The 21100-nt window shown below is 41.6% G+C and overlaps 1 protein-coding gene across 1 annotated transcript in view; it reads right to left on the reverse strand.

The window, feature by feature from the left end:
- CRIM1 (cysteine rich transmembrane BMP regulator 1) overlaps positions 1-21100 on the reverse strand; it is a 530601-nt gene that overhangs the window by 159409 nt on the left and 350092 nt on the right. The window contains exon 7 of the mRNA XM_075267494.1: positions 20388-20585. Coding sequence (XP_075123595.1) covers positions 20388-20585 — 198 coding nt within the window. The remainder of the gene's footprint in view (positions 1-20387; positions 20586-21100) is intronic.

The following is a 21100-nucleotide window of genomic DNA, read 5'->3' on the forward strand; positions in this document are numbered from 1 at the left end:
GAAAAAAAGGGAAAGAGCACAAGGAGGGGGTACGGAAAAAAGCGCAAGGGGGATTGGGAGAAAAATGATGATGAAATGTGTGCCGGAAATATATTCCTATTTTTTTCCACAACTTTATTAATGAGAATTATAAAACGACACGACACTTCGGATATATTCCTACGAAGTGGGACTGAATTTCACACCAATATATATAACAGGTCCTCCACCTATCATGTGCTATTTATAAGAGTAATGTCTTAGGTATAACGGTTACCTCTGCAGCACCTCTCATATACTGGTCAGCAGCTGTGTACGATCATACGCACCAAGCTGTGACGACTTCTGTCTATAGCCAGCATTAAGGGTTATGGTAATTTATGCTACGATGGTATCGATGAGCCTGGGGTGTTACACTGTCGCTAATTTACCCATCGCCATCCCCTGAATGTCGCTAATTTATCCATGACCATCCCCTGTGTACTAGAACTGACCTACGAAACCCTCTGTTCTGATCTATCTATCTATCTATCTATCTATCTATCTATCTATCTATCTATCTATACAAACACACACACTTAATACACTTCAACGAAATCATTGATATACATGTACATATATGTAATTTTATTGCCTTTTAGACCTATTAAAAAGCAATGTCATCCTCTAAGAGCCTTTCCACTCTGCGAATTTCGCTTGATTCTAATCTTATACTAATAGATTGGCTACAAGTCCCTGAGGCCTGACAAAATAATAACGAGCCATTAACATAATTGGTACCTTCAAGGAAAAGGCTTCACAAACTGGTTACAATTCATTATCCCTCACTTTCATTTAACAGTAATTCAACATTTCACACTCTGGAGAAAGTTCTGCATCTCTTGGAAGTAACACAAGTTGTATAGCACTGCATATTAGCAAATAGCCCCCATATCACCCATCTCCAGATGATTTCTTCAGGGAGAAATGAATAGGAATATTCCGTCCTGCCGTTTCAGTTTTGCTCAATTTGAAAAAACAAAAATACGGTACTTGGCACCATTTGGTTAGTAGTTGTCGGGTTTACAAAAATTTGGTCTAAAATAAAACATAACTTTTACAATAAATGATGGGGGGAAAAAAATCACTGTCCTTAAACATTGCTACCCTCTAAAACGCGATTGTTAACCCCGTCAAGCTCAGCTCACAGGGACAACCAAATACTAGGGCTAGTTTGTATACTCAGTCCCACAAAGCCGAAGAACATGTAGTATTTCCCCTGGTAGATATAAAGAACCGGGCCCAAGAACCCTTAGTGTATACAAGGAGCCCTGAAATTCTCAAACCCACGCACTTCTAACAATTAATGTTGTCATCAGGATTGGATATGTTCCCTAATCTCCATTTTTTGTTAATAGAATCTAATACACATACAGTGTAGCAGCGTGACCGCATTGATAACAGCAGCACGCTATAATAAGCATATTCTGAGGACATAAGGCTTAAAGGGGCTCTATCATTGGGAAAAGTCATTTTTAACTATCACATCCTTGCATAGGCTTTAGAAAGTCTATTCCACACCTACCTTTAGTATGTAAATTGCCTCAGTGGTTTCTGAATAAGTCAGTTTTTATTCATATGCTAATTAGACTGGTGCACGATGCACTGTGCACCCCCTTTGCTATTGTTTCCTATGGGAGGCTACTGCTGTTGCTGATGACTCAGTTTCCTGTTTACACACACATAGGAGATAATAGCAGAGACGAGTGCTGTTGGGAACTTCCTGTGCTGTCTGGAAGCTCATTAGCATATGAATAAAAACGGACTTATTCAAGAACCACTGAGGCAATCTACATACTAAAGTTAGGTGTGGAATAGCCTTTCTAAAGACTATGCAAGGATGTGATTAGTTAAAAATTATTTTTCCCAGTGATTGAGCCCCTTTAAGCCCCTCTCCGTCACCTCTAAATCATGGAGGAGGGTCCCTGGATTGAGACCATCAACAATGAGTCAAACAAGAGAGCAGCTTCAGAGAATACTTGATCTTAAAGGACACCACACAATGCCTTTTTGTTTCATGTCATTTTGGACTTGACAGACTCACTTTAAGCAAATAAAACTTTTAATGCATTAATTCTACTTTAGGACCTTTTATAATGACTCCTTGTAGGATCTTCTATAAGAGGCAGTAAAGAGAGTTTCCCTATAAAGCTGACTTCAGATTTATATTAGTTGATGATCAATTGATCTAGAATTTTCTCACATTCACCACTGGCCAATAATAAGTTTCATAGTCATTGCTAGATTCTTCGTCTCTAGGTGTCTAACAATGGCTATAATGACGTCTATACTACTTTATGTAGGAGTACACAGAATATTATCATAGAACAATATCTCAGCCATTGAATACACCAAGATTTCACTCTGAACTTCCTAGGTGTTATGGCTGAGGGCGCTAAGACATGCCTTTATTGAGCTTTCGCTTGTATTCAATTTACAGCCACCTAGTGGAACTACAGCTATGTCCTCCCTTACCAGTCCATACATTTTCTGAGATTTAAATATTTATGACTTATCCTTAAGACAGGTCATCAGTATCTCATTGGTGGGAGTTGGACACCTGAAATACCCACTGTTCAGCTATCGCCTCAGTTCAGCATCGTCTCTCCGTTGTTTGGGTCCATAAGGTAATGTGAGGAGCCCAGTCAACCCCAACGGCTATAATGGAGCCACCAGAGGAAAATGTCTTGCACGGAGAATTTTCATGATGGACTCTGATGTGCTACCCTGTTTCCCCCGAAAATAAGACACCCCCCCTTCACCTCCTGGACCACCTACAACCGGGAGTCATGCCGGCGTTCCGCTAAGGAAGCGCTGACATGACTGTCGATTGTCCCCTGCTCCAGCCACTTAATAAGACATCCCCCAAAAATAAGACATGTCATATACTTCGGAAGAAAATTTAATATATGACACTTATTTTCGGGGAAACGGGGTAGTAGCCTAATTGAAAACGCAGTTACACTCTGGTAATTGTCGCTTCCACTTCACAGGCAATGACATGACATTTTGTTTGCCGCATGGCATGTGTGCCACTCAAATAATACAGGCATCCATATCAAACACAACCACTACTCGGTGTAGTTGTTTTTCCGAACAACAACTAAATAGTGGAGTCCTGCTCACCACCGATCTGATTCTGCTAACTCATCCTAAGGATCAACAACTTGGAATTGGAATAGCCTTTAAGGATTTCAATTTCTCCTGAAACAAAGTTTCTAGATTCTCAGGCAGATACATAGAGCATAAACAACTCGAGAGTAATGCAAAATCGTTTGGTTTTTTACAAAGCTGGTCATCTTGCTTAACATATTGTATTTCAGGTTATTGTGACTCAAGAGTAAAGTAAAGAAGGAATATCTCACTACTTCATTAACCCCAGCAATAGTAGATTAATACTTATGCTAAAAACAGAAGAAGATATTATTATGGAGGCATTCTGATCTAGGACGTCAATCTAGGTGTGAATATGCCTCTTGTATGGTGCTCTATGGCTCCTTGTGCCACCATAACGAGTCCTACAGCTCTGTGGGATATCTCAAGCAATAACAAGTAAAGGTCTATCCGCTAATAGATATAATTCAGCGCCAGCAGATATAATACCTGCAGAATGATATGCATCTTCATTCAAATAAGCTTAGAGAAAAAGCCAATACTGTGCATGAATCCCACTTACAAACCAATGCTCCGCGTGTACTATCTCTCTTTCTCAGCAATATATCCTTTTTGTACAGAACTCTATAACTGAAAAAAGGGACAAAGAAACACTCTAAAGGTGAGCGAGCAGATCTGGGTTCAAGACCTGTTCTGGGTGACACCCAGCGACTCAATTTATCCCAGTGTGTCAGAGGTACCAAAATGAAAAAGCTTTTTTTCAGGGCACAGATTGTCTGTTCACAATGAATCTAATTCTGTATCAAAAGAACAGGGAGATAAAGCAGCTGGCTCCAGGTCACACGTCAAACAGAGCCATTACTTTTCCCTCTGTGATAAGAATAATGTCACAGTGTCTCTGCAGATACGCTCCACATTCCCTACAGTCCTAGTACCAACTCAATTATTTCAATGATCTTAAAGTGCTGGATGGCAAGTGCTTAGAGCAGGCGAGTGCGATTAACCCTTCGTACTTTCAGGACCACAAAGGAACAAGGTGTGTTAAGGGGCTTAGTACAGAATCAGATGGTAATTTTCTCAACACAGTACAAATAAAGACTAGGAAAACATACCGGGGTATATAACTATAGCGAGAACTAGCGGCACTAAGATCGCACATAACGGCTATGGTTACACTAGGTAAGGCATCACTGCTTTTTTATACAAATGGAGCTGATACTGAAACAGTAAATTTTATCTCCTTTATTGTATTTTCTCGATGTGATTATAGAGAACAACACCTTGCCTTGGTTGCTGCAGATATTTGCTTTACAGCTTTTTAGATGGAGCCATTCAATCATTCAGACCAACAATCCCATCATCAGTAGAGATGAGCGAACAGTAAAATGTTTGAGGTTCGATGTTTGTTTCGAGTAGCCCCTCAATATTCGACTACTCAAATCGAATATCGAACCCTATTATAGTCTATGGGGGGAAAATGCTCGTTTCAGGGGTAGGCAACGTTCAACAAATTATACTTACCAAGTCCACGAGTGAGGGTCGGGCTGGATCCTCCGTGCAGCGTCCCCACGGCATCTTCCGGCTCTGAATTCACTCTGCCAGGCATTGGGCCTGGGTAGAGCCGACTGCGCATGTCCGCACTACAAGCAGACATGTGCAGTCGGCTCTGCCCAGGCCCGATGCCTGGCAGAGTGAATTCAGAGCTGGAAGACGCTGCGGGGAAGCTGCACGGAGAAGACTTCTAAAGGTAGGAGAAGAACCAGCGTTGATTGGCTTACTGTATAGCATTTGGCCAATCAATGCTGGTTCTACATTGAACTTTTACATTCGAATAGCGAGTGGTACTCTATTGAGTACGAGTATTTTGAATACCGTAATATTCGATCGAATACCTACTCGATCAAATACTACTCGCTCATCTCTAATCATCAGCGTTAACAACTATCAACATCCCCTTTATCTTGGGGACAGACATTGTCACTCACTGTCCCATATAGGGGTCACAATCTACGTATTTGGAGGGTGGGAGGAAACCTAAGCAAGCACAGGGAAGAACATAAATACTCCTTGCAGATGTTGTCCTTGAACGCATTAAAACTTGGGACTTAAGTGCTGCCTGATGATCTACCAAGTGTGACCAATCACCTCCCGTCAAAAATATAGATTCGCCATATGTTCACACCTGATCGTTTGTCGAAATCAGCCATTTTGGCCAACATAATTCAAACCTGTACGGCAAGCTTAAGCCAAAATATCTCATTAACATTTATGGGAGAGTGTTGTGGGCATGCTCTGTGACATGTATAATGGTCATTGTGAAGGGAGGGGATTAGAATAGAGATGCTTAGCAGTATTGATAATTTATAGTCAATGTTGTAATCTGCTTCAAGCCTTATTACTGAGGTGTCACTTTTCATTGTGAGTGATCTCGTAGATGACCGTATGTATATGTGCGTATGCGCGATATTTCACAGAGGGGATGGTGATGTTGGAGCAGTGGGAGGATGAGCGATCACTGTAGAGGGATTGCACAAGGGGCATGGTATCATTGGCTAGAGTGATATTTGGGGAACTGAGGGAAAGCCCCCAATGCTCCAAGTGACTCATTTGCATAATGGATAAAAGTTCACTGTAGTGGTATCCATAGTGTTCGTAAAACAGGTATCTATATTACTGGGTGTGGGGGGGGGGGGGGGCGGGAATTTACATGATAGACTCCCTTTAACTGATGCTTTGCTTTGTATGCTATGCTGTATTATGTATCAGATATTTACTTAATGTCACTGCATTTGCCGATGTAGATTTGAAACAAATATTAGAATGTAAGTCCAACACAACCCCTGCTGATAAAACTCCTCCAATATTAGTAATCCATTAAAAGCATGCTGCTATGTAACACGTACAGATGCTTACGCGTTTCGAACGTTCGCTCTTAGTCATAGCAAGCAGAATTGGAGATGACTAAGATACGGAAATATACTTGGTAAATGTGACATAGTAAAATTGATATTAAAGTAAATGTTGCAGATGTTAGTGGCATGCATTACAGTACCGAGACGTACCGTTGCCCTTTTGAAGTGCTACTTTAGAAGCTTTCTCAGTAATTGGTCATTTTAATTGCAATTTGCAGCACTCTACAATCCAAATGTCACTGTAGACCCTTGAAATGCAGTCCAAGTACCTGCTTTTAGTTAATAATTTTAACAGCGCTCATACAGATTTTAAAACACAGTGAAAGGTCCATGTTCCCTCAAACCTTACTTACAGAAATAATAGAAAATAGTATAAAATAGCGCATTTTTTGTATAGCTTTCTAATAGGCGCCCACTTCAAGAGACCAACATTTCTACAAATGTATTTGTGAACCGAGGTTTAGCCATTTTGCATAAATCAATAATACAGATGAAGTCAAACTTATCAATTAAAAAGGTTTTCCTGGCTCTAAATGTTGTACTCTAAGCATAGGTCATCAGTATCTGATCAGCAGAGGTCTGATAGCCAGCACCCTTACCGATCAGCTGTTCTCAGTTGCTAATACACAGAGAATGGAGCAGGAAGCAGACAGCTTCCTGCTCCATTTTAAGTTTAGCTGTCATTAAACTGCAGTAACCTGGTCTGATGTTGATCTTCCCACAGTCACTACTTCTCTTCTCCAACATTACTCCAACCATCAATGATTTCCGGATTTTTAACCTCTACTATATTAAAACATTGGGCAGAGTTATGAAAGTGTCTAAAAGAAAAACTTTGCCCGTAACAACCAATCATAGTACATGCAAAAGCACTACAGGAAATAAAATAATGAGGAACAAAGAGAGTTTGGTCTTATGATCACATATCCATGACAGCCCATAGAAAAACAAATGTCTGGTTTACTGTAAGGATCGCACAATACATTCACATTTCTTATATATCCACCACCTCCGGTAGACCTGTCCTATACTGTACATAGATCTCAATAGTCCAGGCTGGAAATCTGTCTACAGTATATATAAAATAATACCGCCTCAGATAAGACCATACAGAGTATAAGTAAATAACAGACAAAACCTAGAACAGCTCCGTTAATAATATCAGGTATAACAGACTACATCGGTGAACGCTCTTGGTTTTGGCTTTTATGCTTACATGTCAAACATGAATGGATGAATGAAACGGATTTCATGGCTAAAAAACGAATATAGCTTTAGTCAGACAGAATGATTTTGCTTTATCTCTTGCTGTAAAAGAACATCATAACCCGATCATGTAGGGGTTCATATACATGCTGTCAAAGGCTTACAATGAAGATATAGTTCACAAGAACCCCTGACCTATAACTCCATGAGAAGTCTCTGACATGCAAATGTGTGGAGGACTTTTCACGTCCTCTGACATGGCGGTATTATAGAAAGCTGACTGCACACTGAAGTCAGCTTTGTCGGTGTACACCTGGGTGGTGGAGATATCAGTAACGAAACTAACAGCTCAGTGTCGGAGATATATGTGCTGTTATTTTCGGCACCGATATCCTTTCACTGTCAGAAGGGCGGGCCATACAACGCAGCGTCATCGCTGAGCTGTGAGGTACGCCCCCTCCCCTCAACATTATTTTGCAAAAGTCAAGAGTACTGGCAATCCTAACAGCCCAGCGATGGAAGAGGATCGGCATAAAACCGTACGCTATCCCTGGTCATACCTTGCATTATAATGTATATACACTGAATATTCCGCTCCGATCACACTATGGAACCTCTTATTATGTATATAACAGCGTGATGGTTGCTAAGGTAATACTATTTTCTGTTCAATATGTTCCATCCAGATGGGCAAACTGAAAAAATATGTTGCGGCTCGGTATGCAGGTGCCACCCAGTCCCGAACAGATCTATATATCACTTGACATTTACACAGGCTAGGTCGCGCTTCCTGAATATTATTTAGTTCACAGGTATGCACAATAAAGTCTTGGTAAATATAGTAAGATATCAGATTAATCATTGTTGACGCCTGGAGAAGACATGAGACAGATAGTGGAGCTATGTGACCATTCAAGGTCACCAGTGAGCATATTAACTGAGCTTATTAAAAGGGCATGATCATCAAAATACCGCACTGTAAAAGGAATGCTAGTCTGTAGGGTGGCGTAGGCGGCGCATACACGGCATTACGTAACGCATGCTAAAATGTATCAGGGATTTAATTACCAAGTCAGAACAAGGATGGCCAAAAGCGACGGAGTGAACTGAATGGGGTCGGGATTACACATTCATATAGAAGTTAAGCACAAAAATATGCTATTTACTTGGAATAAATGAACAATGGCGTAACAAATGTACCAATAGCCCAAACCTGTAAGTCTGCTGGTCCTACAGGCATTGGTGTCATGTCACCATCTTAAAGGGAATGTCTTATGTCTGTAAGAAGAATAGATGCAGTACTACCCATAGATAAAAGAGTTGTAGGTAAAATGCATACTTAGGGGGTCCGACACCTGGAAGCCCTGCAGATCACTAGTCACAGTGTGAAAACTGTAGCCCCGAGTGTAGGTACTGCACCACCCACTTGGCTAGTAGAACCTAAGGTGAATCTACACTAAAAGGGCTTATAGCTTTAGAATAGCTGAACAGATTTGGATAAAGACCAGGGTTACTGCATTTATCAGATAATGTATGCGCTGTGGTATTTCAGAACTAGAGACAGATAAATCTCTTCCAGTGTCTGACAGTTTGGGTTTAGGTAACGTTGCCCATAAATATTGTATTATTATGATAACTGGTAAATATCATGTACAATCTAAAATACGGTATCTAGGAAATACACAACAACGAGATTGTAGCATTTCCCTTGACAGGCTGCACAGGCAGAAACATTAAGTGCTATGTCGTACTAACTAGCAGTGTTTATCCTGAAGCGGAAAACAGACGACAACCCTATAATACGCCCTTGGTGAACGCGGACATAATGTAATGTTGTGACAGTGACTCTATTAGCCCGTTATCTGCGTGGGTGTACCAAACCTTTATGGGTATGCCTTATAATTCAATGTGCATTTATGAATTTCCTTGTCAAGATGCTAACACTACAACTAGGGGCCACGAAACGCAGTAATATACAGAAGGGTAATACAAGTACCAGCAATAGGTTACTAAGCAGTATGTTGTCATCCCCTCCAGCTGCAAAATGGATTAATAACCTTGAGTTAGCTTTTAAGTACTTGTCTAAGTTCTGTCTGCAGTCCAAAAAAAGTTAACCCTGCCCTCCGAGCCATTCAATGCGTGTTTGCTTAAGCTCCCTGAAAAAACATTCATATCATTCCAAAACTGACTAAATGTTTTCCACACTCATACTTTACATACTTTGACCCCCCCCCCCCTTCAGTTCATTAACTGAAAAATGCAAGGAATAATAATAATAATAATAATAATAATAATAATAATAATAATTGATTTAAGCATAATAAAAGGGAAAAAAAATCCCAAACAAGAAGACAATTTGGGTGACATTAGGCATGCAGGCCTAAAATAGACCATAGATTTCTGGATTCTGATCAGGATCAGGAAATATTCATTTGAATAAGGAAATTTGAAGTGGAGAGGAGTGAAATAAAATCTGTTGTCTTCAGTTGACAGCCAAATTAACATGCCTACATCGTGACACGCCAGTCTTAAACAACATGCCCCAGGAAGTCTGAAACAGCTAATATGAGCCAAAGATTGTCACTTCTATAAACAGTGGTTACATGAAACTACTATAATACAACACTGTGCCTATCTGGGATTAATATGCTGCCCCATCTGTGCCCCCATCTAAACTGGCCACATGTAGAAGAACATTGGGGATAGGCATCAGTAATGTCTTAAAGGAAATGTAAGACAAGTCTGTTTCAAAACCACAACTTGAAAATAAAATTCAGTAAGGGCGGGTTCACACCTGCGCCCGAACTCCATTATGCAAGTTTCCGTTTTCTGCCGGCAGAAGACGGAAACCTGCATTCACTCATCCTGGTGCTTAGATCCTGACACTGCCAAGGTCCCCTGCTACATTATACTTCCTGGTGTGCAGGCCAGGTTCAGATTCTTACTCAGTCAATCACTGGCTAAAGGTGGGCCACAGTGGGGGGGGGATGGGGCAGAGAGGGAGAGGCGATAACCTTTTAGTATGTTAATTTCCCTATATGTGGCCCTTTTGAATTTAATTTTTTCGTGCCGGAAAGGTATATGAAAACAGGAAAAAAATTACCAAAAATGAATCAAAATAATGTATGTTCTATACCAGGGGTCCTCAAACTGCGGCCCGAGGGCCACATGCGGCCCGCCAAGCACTTCTGTCTGGCCCCGCCGACAATGCCAGCAGGCGTGCATTTATAATGAAGCTCCTGGGGAGCTCGCGCCAGGCCATGGAGCGCACTTCACTTTACCTATTGGAGGGCACCGCTCCCGATGTCTGTGCAACCTGCTCTGCCTCCGGCCCACTGTTTAAAAAGTTTGAGGACCCCTGTTCTATACTATTGGGACAACTCACCGTGTGCACTACTCTTCCCTTGGTACTATACAGTTAGACCCATATGTTACAAGATTTTAGTACATTTGGCATTTTTAATGACTCCTCAACCATTTCCCTCAACACTGCATTCAGGTCCTTCTGTTATACCACATGACCTGCACTTTCCTCTCTGCATGATTCCTGCGGACACCGTGCAGAAAACAGACGGGGCCCATTACAGTCTATGGGGTCCGTGGGCTTTCATTGCTCACCGCTTTTTAATATGTTCGGTATTCTGTTCGGGGGGTCCCCAAGGTGGACTCCCCGAATGGAATACTGAACACAGATGTGAACAAGGCCTCACCTGTTCCTGTTCTTGGATGCCTAAGAGTCCGATAAAGTAAGATTATCCAGTACTATACTAGTCACACTAATACAGGACTAAGAATTTGTAAACTTTAGATGTAACTAGAGGAGTCCAACATTAAAACATTCAGTGTTTTCTAAAAAAAATAATTTGCTAAATGTCTGGAAAAAAAAATACAAAAACAAATAACTCAACTGTATTAAAAAATGTGGTGTGAATAGAGACTAATAAGGATTTCTCCCTGTTATAACCTATTTAGAACATGTTAGGTTTGTAAGGCTTCTATTAAGAGTGATCTGTATTAAGAGAGGAAGCGAGAGTCATCTAAATAGCAAAGTATAATGTATTTAGACACGACGAGGAAACTCACTAAACCTGCGATCATCTGTGCAGTTATCCAAAAAGAAGAGCCAAGGCAGAGCCCTTCCTTCGTCTGCCTAACACGGAGATGTATTGTGCAGTTTATTAGTAAATCCTTAATAAAGCTTGAGGTTGCCATGGTTACCGTGACAGTAGATTTAAGGAGTATTATCAATATGAGAGTCAGAATTACCCGGATTTCCCCCGAGGTGTCACTGTTTCACCGCACTATAAATCACACACCTCTCATAATGCCGTCTTTAAAGCTACGGTGCCTGGTGCTGGCCCAGGAGGATTGCAGAATTACCAGATGAAAGTTGACATTATTGCTTTCGATCCTCACCTTACAAATAATAATCTAGTAAATGCTGATTTAGGATTTTCCACCAATGGATTATAAAACATTCCCCCCTTAGGGCCTAGATTTATCATTGATTTAGTGCTGCTATTTAGGTATAATCGCAGACATGGCCCCGGCCACAAAGTTATCCAAGATTGCCTCTACTTTCTGAATTAGAGCAGTAGGAAGGGGCTGGAAATAACTCGGTGCAAAAAATCTGCAGCAATGCACATGAAGGGGTCACCTCCTGAGCCATAAAAATGTGGATTTCCCACTCATACAAACTGCATAACCATCACCCCAAGTATACTTATACTGCCCTTACCATCGTCAAGGGGGTCAAGACCAGGGCCATAGCTATAGAAGCAATTGCTACTGAGATCTCAAACCTAAGAGCGCCCAACATAACACAGGTATGTTATTGAGCCAAAGCCAGGAGTGGATTGAACACAAGGTAGAAGTATAACGGCTAGTTCACACGTAGGCAAAGGGGCGGATTTTGACAGCGGATTTCGCTTCAAAATACGCCCCTTTACAATGGTGGTCTATGTAGACCACCAGGCTTTTTTTTCCCGCTAGCGGCGGGCTGCCGCTAGCGGAGAAAAGAAACGACATGCCCTTTCTTCAGGTGGAAGCCGCGCGGGCTCAGCCGCGCAGTTTCCGCCCCCAGCAGCTCCCTCCTATGTCGGCTCATTCATTTGAGCTGACAGCGGAGGGGAAAGCCGCGACCACGATGGTCGCGGCAGGCGGGTTTTGACAAGAGAGAGACGCGGCTCGCCGCGTCTCTCTTGGTGTCAAAACCCGCGCAGGCAGTTCACGTGTGAACTGACCCTTAGTAGTTCCTCAAATAAAGCTAAAAAAAAAAAAAAAAAAAAAAAAAAAAAAAAAAAAAAAAAGCTGAGTTTCCACAATGCAGGGCCTCAGCCTAAAGGCGATTGCCTGGTTTAGGAAACTGATTCTAGAATGACCAGAAGAAAGCTTCAAAGAGTGTCTTCCTCTCTGGAAGGCTCAGCAAGCTCTAACATTACAAGGACTTCCCATTGATTTAAATAAGAAATGTGTAATACTTCATTCCACATGTGGTGGCGCTGCAGCAGAGCTGGACACTTCCTGTCCGATTTCTTCACCTTTGAAAGCTGACAAATGTTCTCAGCAGGGCACCCCTGCAATTCTGTCAGATAATACTCAGTTTTTTTTCCAGAAAACGATTGCAAGCACAAACTCTTTGGTAATATCTTCATTTATTTTGCTTGCAATGAAAAAACACAAAAGAGAATTTTTAAAAAAGTCAAATCATTGATCATTTTACACAAAACTCCAAAAATGGGCCGGACAAAAGTATTGGCACCCTCAGCCTTATACTTGGTAGCACAACCTTTAGACAAAATAACTGTGAACAACCGCTTCTGGTAACCATCTGCGCACGGTAGACACAGGAACATTCAGGTCTTTGGAGATGGACTTGTAGCCTTGAGATTGCTCATGCTTCCTCACAATTTTGCTTCTCAAGTCCTCAGACAGTTCTTTGGTCTTCTTTCTTTTCTCCATGCTCAATGTGGTACACACAAGGACACAGGACAGAGGTTGAGTGAACTTTAATCCATTTCAACTGGCTGCAAGTGTGATTTAGTTATTGCCACCACCTGTTAGGGGCCTCAGGTAAGTAACAGGTGCTGTTAATTACACAAATTAGAGAAGCATCACATGATTTTTCAAACAGTGCCAATACTTTTGTCCACCCCCTTTTTATGTTTGCTGTGGAATTATATCCAATTTGGCTTTTTGACAATTCTTTTTGTGGTTTTCCATTGAAGATAAATTAAATGAAGATAATAATACCAAAGAGTTTGTGCTTGCAATCATTTTCTGGAAGAAAATGAGTATTATCTGACAGAATTGCAGGTGTGCAAATATTTTTGGCCAACACTGTATCACTGTCAGAGACGTTTCTAGCAATAAGGGATTGTCTAAAGTGGTCGATACCTTAAAACATAAATTCTTATTGTTTGCTACAAAAAATTTCTTAAAGAATAAAACTCAACGCACAAAGAAGGAATACAGGAATCCAAGTGCACGGAGCTTTTCTACTGTGAAATATGCATGCAGAGAGTGCGCTTACCTGTTAAATAGAGGGCACCACCAAGGCTCCCCCTTACATACTAGATCCGGATCATCCATGTATAGCTATGATTTGGCTTACAGAGGATAAATGGTAATTCCTATAGTGCTAGCAGCAGGGACGTGCCATGACGACCTTTGCAGATTAAATACAAGGCAGGAAGGCTTGTATGTTTCAATATCATTAAACATGTGCCATCCCGACTAGGAGGTAAAAAGGTTTCGCAATAACCTTGAAACAGACTTGTCATACGTTTCCATATTTTCCATAAATCACCTTGGATACATGAAAGGGTAACCTGCTTTACGGGGAAATCCTATAGATTTTCATCTCCCTTGCTCAGTTATTTAGCTATTCTTCCTAAGCCATCAAGGCTGAATTCTCATTATCCTCCAATCACTTTTTCTGCCAGTCAATCGTCAACACATTCCCTCTGCATAGACAAATGGATACAATTAAATTTACTACACCAAAAGGCTAATATTACCATGCAATTAAATCCGCAAAATACTCTGCCAAGCTTCATTTTTCTCCTTTTTCTTTCACTGCACTTGAGCAAGGTGGTCTCCTAAACATCAGGGCCTGAAATTGCTTTCATTTCTCGACGTAACTGAGGAAAGAGACCGTTCCGTCAAATAAATCCCAATGTCTAGCGGTGATAGCAAATGAGGTCTACTCAGGAAATACCCTATACGGTAGATCTATATGCGGTTTTCTAGGTTTAGGTTAAATAGGCGGTAGCTATTTTGCATTAGACAACCTGATTTATTGCACTTTTAAAGCCAAATAAAGAGAATATTACATACTGCCTTCTTCCTAATAAAGCCATTACTGCCGCTGCTGCCCAAAGCTCATTGCACACATAGCTGACCATCTTCCAAGCCAAACAGCTTTCTTTGCTTTGCTCGCTAAACAACCAGTAGTTTTAAGAAAACTAAGCGAATGCCAAGTAGAAGTGATGCCGGTGCCAGCTTACAAGAAAACAGTTTAACTAGTGTGCTCCCTTAGCATTCGCTGTTGACTCCTTGCCAATCAATATTGAGCTGTCTGCCGTGTCGTTCTGGAGTCTACAGTGACAAGAAAGTGGTCATCTCGAGGTGATCCAAGGTAAATGGGTGCTGAAGCCTCAATATATTATCCTGGCCGGGTACATGGAGAGGAAACACATTCCAGCAGACGGTGCAATGTATCTTTCAGCCGTCATACAGTCTGAGTCAACGATATAAATAGCTCGTAGCAACTTGTACCATCTTCAATCACTGTTAAATGACTCTTCCAACACTTGATATCTCTCATATCTTTCAGTAAGATTTGAGGAAGTCTACGGACTCTAAAAACATCGCTATTTTAGCATAATGTATTGTCATCGTAAGCGTGTTTGATTAATGCCGTGCGCTCTACTAAAGCCATTAAACTCTATCACCTATGCCATTCCGCTCCGGTAAAAGGGTCTGCTGGTCCCATTCACTAATATTAGAGTCGAAGGAGAGCAGCCTACTGTGTTTAGGCTGAACATTAAAGGGGTTCTACAAGAGTTGCAAAAAGCTGGGCAATGGTATAAAATAAAGAAACAATCTGTCCTCACCCATTCAATTCCCTGTCCGGTCCTCGCTGAGCCTGCAGAAATTACGTTACGTACGGTATTCATTCAAGTGACCGCGGCGGCCATTACCCGGTATGTATGGCACATGAGATCTGAGGCTAGTGTTCATGTGAATGATGTATGTGAAGCCCGGTGGGAATTGAATTGGTGAATAAAGATTATTTTATACCATTGCCTATTCTCAGGTACAGAAATGTAGCCAATATGGGGAAGCAATACTGAAAAACGAACCCGAAAAGCAGTGAGGATGCAAGAGTTTTTCTTGCATTTTCATAGTGTTTTTCAGCTGCTACATGTAGCCTGAACCTTGCCCAAATTGTGTATAGCTGCTCTGAAAAGCAGCCGATGCCCATATGTAAATCCTATTCTCGAGAGGATACAAAGCAACGAAGAAAACGCAACACCAATGTGATAAGCATACATCATTCGGCCCTGATCCTACGATGAAATCAAACAAACAGAGCCAAGCTGAATGTTGATCTTTAATTCTTATTAAAACAATGCTTTTGGGGTTCAGAGAACCCCTTGTTCAAGTAACAGAAGAACATTGATCATGATTTTCTGCAATTCGAAAGATGGGTTCTCCAAAGCTCAACACAAATATGTACATATAGGTGTTATCTTTCATTGTGAAACCATCTGTGATAATAATGAGATAAGCGTACTGTAAGACTCTGAGGTCAAACTAAATTGCAAATGGAAATATCAAAAATTAGGAAAAAAATATCAAACATTATTTGAAAAATTAAAAACATAAACAACAGGTCATTTTCTGACTATACATTCCCTGATTATTGGTATCTAGAATGGAAATGTTGCTATTTTGATGTAACAAATGCATGAATTTACAGTCCAATGCCGCATCCATGTAACACCAGCCGGGAACGGGCAACCATGGTGTAGCACGTAGTTGTGGCTCAGTGCGACACTGGAGAAAGACACGGCTGATAATACTAACAATGCTCCGGAACATAATTCCATGTTTTATTTTGCTTTGCTCTTGCAATGTTGCTAATTTCCATCCTCCGACTGCAGATTTCAATCAGCCACTTCTGCTCATTGACTGCCTAATCAGAGCCTTGTAATTATTGTACAACACTGAATGAAATAAGCACAACAATTTACTGTGCCTCCAATTTACCTCAATATACCCTCTTCAAAGCCCTTAGAGGCGCCACACTCCTTGGGAAATGAAAGGATGCCCCATATCGACATTTAGTTATCAAACTTAATTACATGATCGTGTGGACTGTCTGAACAATGGCTTATCAAAGGATGCGAAAAGAGCAATAAATTCAGCTGAAAAATGGCTTTGCTGAAATGTCCTGGAAGGAAAATCAGCCAAATACTGCTTTTCTCCACAGGCTTGGATTTTTTTTTGTGTACTCTACATAATTTTAGTTCAGAATTATTTTAATTTTTTTTTTTTTACATATATATGGTAAACTTATTTTTAATTTTTTTTACATTTTTTTTCTAATAGCTATTGACATTCAAAATCACACAATCCCTTTTGTACAGCAAAAAAAGGGTGTGTAACTTTTTTTTTGTGCCAAAGTAGTGGTACGACTTAGTGAATATCCCCCACTATCTTTAAATATGCTAACATATCAAGTTACATAACTTACTAATTTACTTACTGGTCCTGACACCTCCATTTTCTGCTTCTTGTCACATCATGAGTGCTGTGTATGATTGGGTCACTTGACTGGCTTACTTCCATAGCCGTCTATGCAGTGTCCATAACATACAAAGGGATTCGCTCACCCTAAGCTTATTACCTACTACCCCAGCCTACATCACACCGATGATATCTTCACAAAGGAAACAATATCCAGAGTTAGGGTCCATTCACACGGAGGGAAATGGTGAGGAATTTGGTGTGGAATTTCAGCGCTGAAAAAAAGCCTCAGAAAAAAAGAACCCATTGAAGTCAATGGGAGGCTTTTTTCAGCGCTGAAATTGCACACCAAATTCCTCACCATTTCCCTCCGTGTGAATGGACCCTCAACCATTAGCAGGGAGTAGTGGGAACTTGAAGGGCAGGACCAGAGCAGATTATCGTCAAACTGGGGCATCTTGTATAATCCTATTAATATTATAAAGGTGAAAGTTTGTGTGTTTGGATATTTGGATGTTTGTTCCTCAATCACAGCCAAACTGTGATTTGAATTTGTTGAAATTGCACACACACACACTTCCCAGGAAAAGGTAATAGGCTACTTTAAATGTGGGTCACTCACCCCAAATCGCCACCGTCACCCTCCAAAGAACCCTCCGGCACGACTGTAGCAGCTGGCATTCCACCAGCGTTGGTCTGTCCACGCACCTCCTATTGGTGCATGGCTGGGTGTGGGCGGGCTATGGAGCCAGGGCTGCGGCACCATAGGTTGGGGGCTGAATGTGGGCGTGCCAATTGAGCAGGGACACAGTGAGGAAGATGGCGGCAGCCCACATGGTCCCGGCGCCGCACCTATTCCACACCGCCAATACATTTCGCGGATGGCTAAAGAGGTAAAGAGGAGGCTGCTGCACGTGACACACCACATAACAGGTCGGTGCAGCGTGTTGTGTGTGTGTGTGTGTGGGGGGGTTCCCGGGGGGTGAGGGGGGACATGAAACTGGAGCAGAGATAGGGGGACATGAAACTGGAGCAGCGATTGCGTGCATATACGCGGTTCAGCGCCACCGCCAACCCGCGGGTAACTGCTAGTTGAAGTATATTAGTAAATTCCATAACTTGCTATAGCACATATAAAGATATTTTATTTTTAATGGGAAATTCCCTTTAAGGAGGATTAATTATAATACTTGTACGAACTGTTAATATACATCTGAGCTCTCACAGATAGCCAGACTTTGGTACTGGAGACAAACGTAGGCCAAGGTTTAAGAGCAGCCAGTCTTTATACACTCTGGTAATACTACTTATCACAGGAGATGTCCTTTTTCTTGCCTGGTTGTCAATCACATGTTTTGTGAGGGTTGTATAGTAACAATTGCCATGAGCTCACAAGTTATACCGTCTGCGCACCTATAATCTCTTAAGGGTCAGTTCACACGTGAAAACCGCCTAGCTTATTTGTGCGAGGTAAAAAACCTCGGGGAGTTTTTTTGACGCTGTTTTTTGCATTCCACGCGGTTTTTGACGAGGTTTTTGACGCGGTTTTCGCTAGCGGTTTTCGCTAGGGTTTTTTTTCCTATATGTGCTATAGAAACTGCAGGCGAAAACCGCGCGGTTTTTTGCAAAAAAACGCGCGGTTTTCTGCGCAAAAAACCATGCGGTTTTTTACCGCGCGGTTTTCGCCTCCCATTCACTTCTATGCAATTCTTCAGGCGTTTTCCGCCTGAAGAAAGGTCATGTCGCTTCTTCAGGCGGAAAACGCTAGGAGGAAAAAAAAAGCTAGTGGTTTACATAGACCACCATGTTAAAGGAGAGGTTTTTGAAGCGAATTCCGCTGTCAAAAACCTCCCCTTTGCCCACGTGTGAACTAGCCCTTAGTTATTCTTTGTAGTTACATTTTCCTGACCCTTGACCTGTTCTAATAGATTAAGTTGCATAATTATAGTATCATTAGTAGAGCGTTCATCCTGTATTATGGCAGGATTTATTCTCCTTTGTGAGTTTTGTTTCCTGCGGCTTCTCTCTTTGCTTTCCAGGTGGAGGGGGATTACCGCTAACCTGTCATTAATGTTTGGGTGGATGCCCACTGTGAGACTGGTGCTCGTTCCTTGTTATAAGAACATTAATAATCTGATGGATCTTCTATTTATTATGGCTAAGAAGCCATTCATGGCACCACATTCATTACACATAACTTCTGCTACCAGCCATACAGGAAAACTCGAGGTGTTCTGATTTCAGCTCAGGTAATTGATCCCAGCGCTCAGAAGAACAGAGCGAGGTTATTCCTCCTCCTCCTCACAATTCTGCTGCTGTCAATAAATGTTAGTCGATACCATACAGATACTTCTTATTACCTTCATCCTAATAACTAGTATGCTGCAGCATCACTGTACGTATATAGAATAAGGCAGAGCACAAGAATAGTAGGATGTGGGGTTGCTGCTTTCTGAAAAAGTTACTTGCATTGAGTGAGGGGTCTCTCATAGCTCAGCAGTGTGCCAGCCCCTCAGGAGGGTAGCAATCCATAAGTAATTGAGGGCCGTGGGAATTATTAGCACAGCCCCTTACGTGTGGTTTAGGAGACAGACGGAAGCATGGTTACTCTCCTTTAGGGAAGGTATTGACCTCTTGCCTATAGGATGTAATAAGGCATCATGGGAGAACAGTGTAATATCACAAATTACGGTGTTCTTTCAGAAAATAATTACATATTAAGGATTTTAAAGATCCCTTTTAATGCATTTTTTTTTTTTCAGGGTTAGAGATGTTTCCTACAAACAACATTCCTTTATTCCTTTATAGCATAAGGTTATACCTATTTGATCATTGGTGATCTGACACTTGGAACCACCAGTGATCATAGGATTGGGAATAGTGGTGTATCAGTGTATTATGGATGTAGGTTTTACTACTTTAGGCTGTGATCTCACGTGGCGTAAATGCCACAGTTAGACATCTAGTGAATCCCATCCATAGATTGCGGTTCTGGAAATTGCAACATGCCAATAATGCCCATAGAAACGCCGGCGGTTTCCTTATAGGAATAAAGGAAGCAGAAAGTCTGCAGAGGTAACCTCTGCGGACTTTCTGTGAAAAGCAATTAGGCCCTTGGCCTAATGGAATATTCCAAATATTTCAAGTTCTCTCCTATCCACATATTAGGAGTTTAGTTACTGATAAATGGTGAACAGATTGCTGGGGCCCCATGATCTCAAGAATGGGGACTCCTTGCCCTTCAAATGAATGGAGTGGATGGGTGACACCTGATCAGTTTATCCCTTTAAATAAACAGACTGAGGTACTGTATTAAGGGTTTTTAGTTTGCTATTTCAAAACATCTAATATATTAAAAGAAACTGAATGTCTGCACTGTACCTTCACACACTGGGCAGCATTCACCGGGAACTTTGACTGGTTTCAGGCAACTCTGACCGCAAGCTGTAGCAACACAATGCGGCTCTCCATTAATGCACTGGCAGAATGTGCAGTCGTCTTCCCTCCAGCGGTCACCATGACTTCTTATCTGTCCATTAGCGTAGCAACCAGCAGGATCATGGACTGGGTACACAGGATCTGGAGGGATAACAATGTTATATGATATTAAAACGCTTAATAGTAAGGCAACTGATAGCTACCAGTAAACTTTTGAACAACGTTTTCTGGCAGCATTTGTGTCATTAAAGGAGTTATCTGGTTTCTAACATTGATGGCGTATTCTTTGGATAGGCCATCATTATTGGATTTGCAGGGGTCTGACAGAGCAGTTCCTGGTAAACCTACCAGAAGCCTCGCTGTTCACTTGCTGTACAAACTGTAGCAGAGAGTGTAGGTACTGTAGTGGTGAGTGTAGGTGCTGTAGCGGAGTGTAGGTACTGTAGTGGTGAGGGTAGGTACTGCAGCGGCGAGTGTAGGTACTGTGGCGGTGAGGGTAGGTACTGCAGCGGCGAGTGTAGGTACTGTGGCGGTGAGTGTAGGTACTGTAGTGGCGAGTGTAGGTACTGTAGTGGCGAGTGTAGGTGCTGTAGCGGAGTGTAGGTACTGCAGCAGCGAGTGTAGGTACTGTAGCGGTGACTATAGGTACTGCAGCG

Source organism: Leptodactylus fuscus, chromosome 3 (genome assembly GCF_031893055.1).
Source record: "Leptodactylus fuscus isolate aLepFus1 chromosome 3, aLepFus1.hap2, whole genome shotgun sequence".
Lineage (NCBI taxonomy): Eukaryota > Metazoa > Chordata > Amphibia > Anura > Leptodactylidae > Leptodactylus > Leptodactylus fuscus.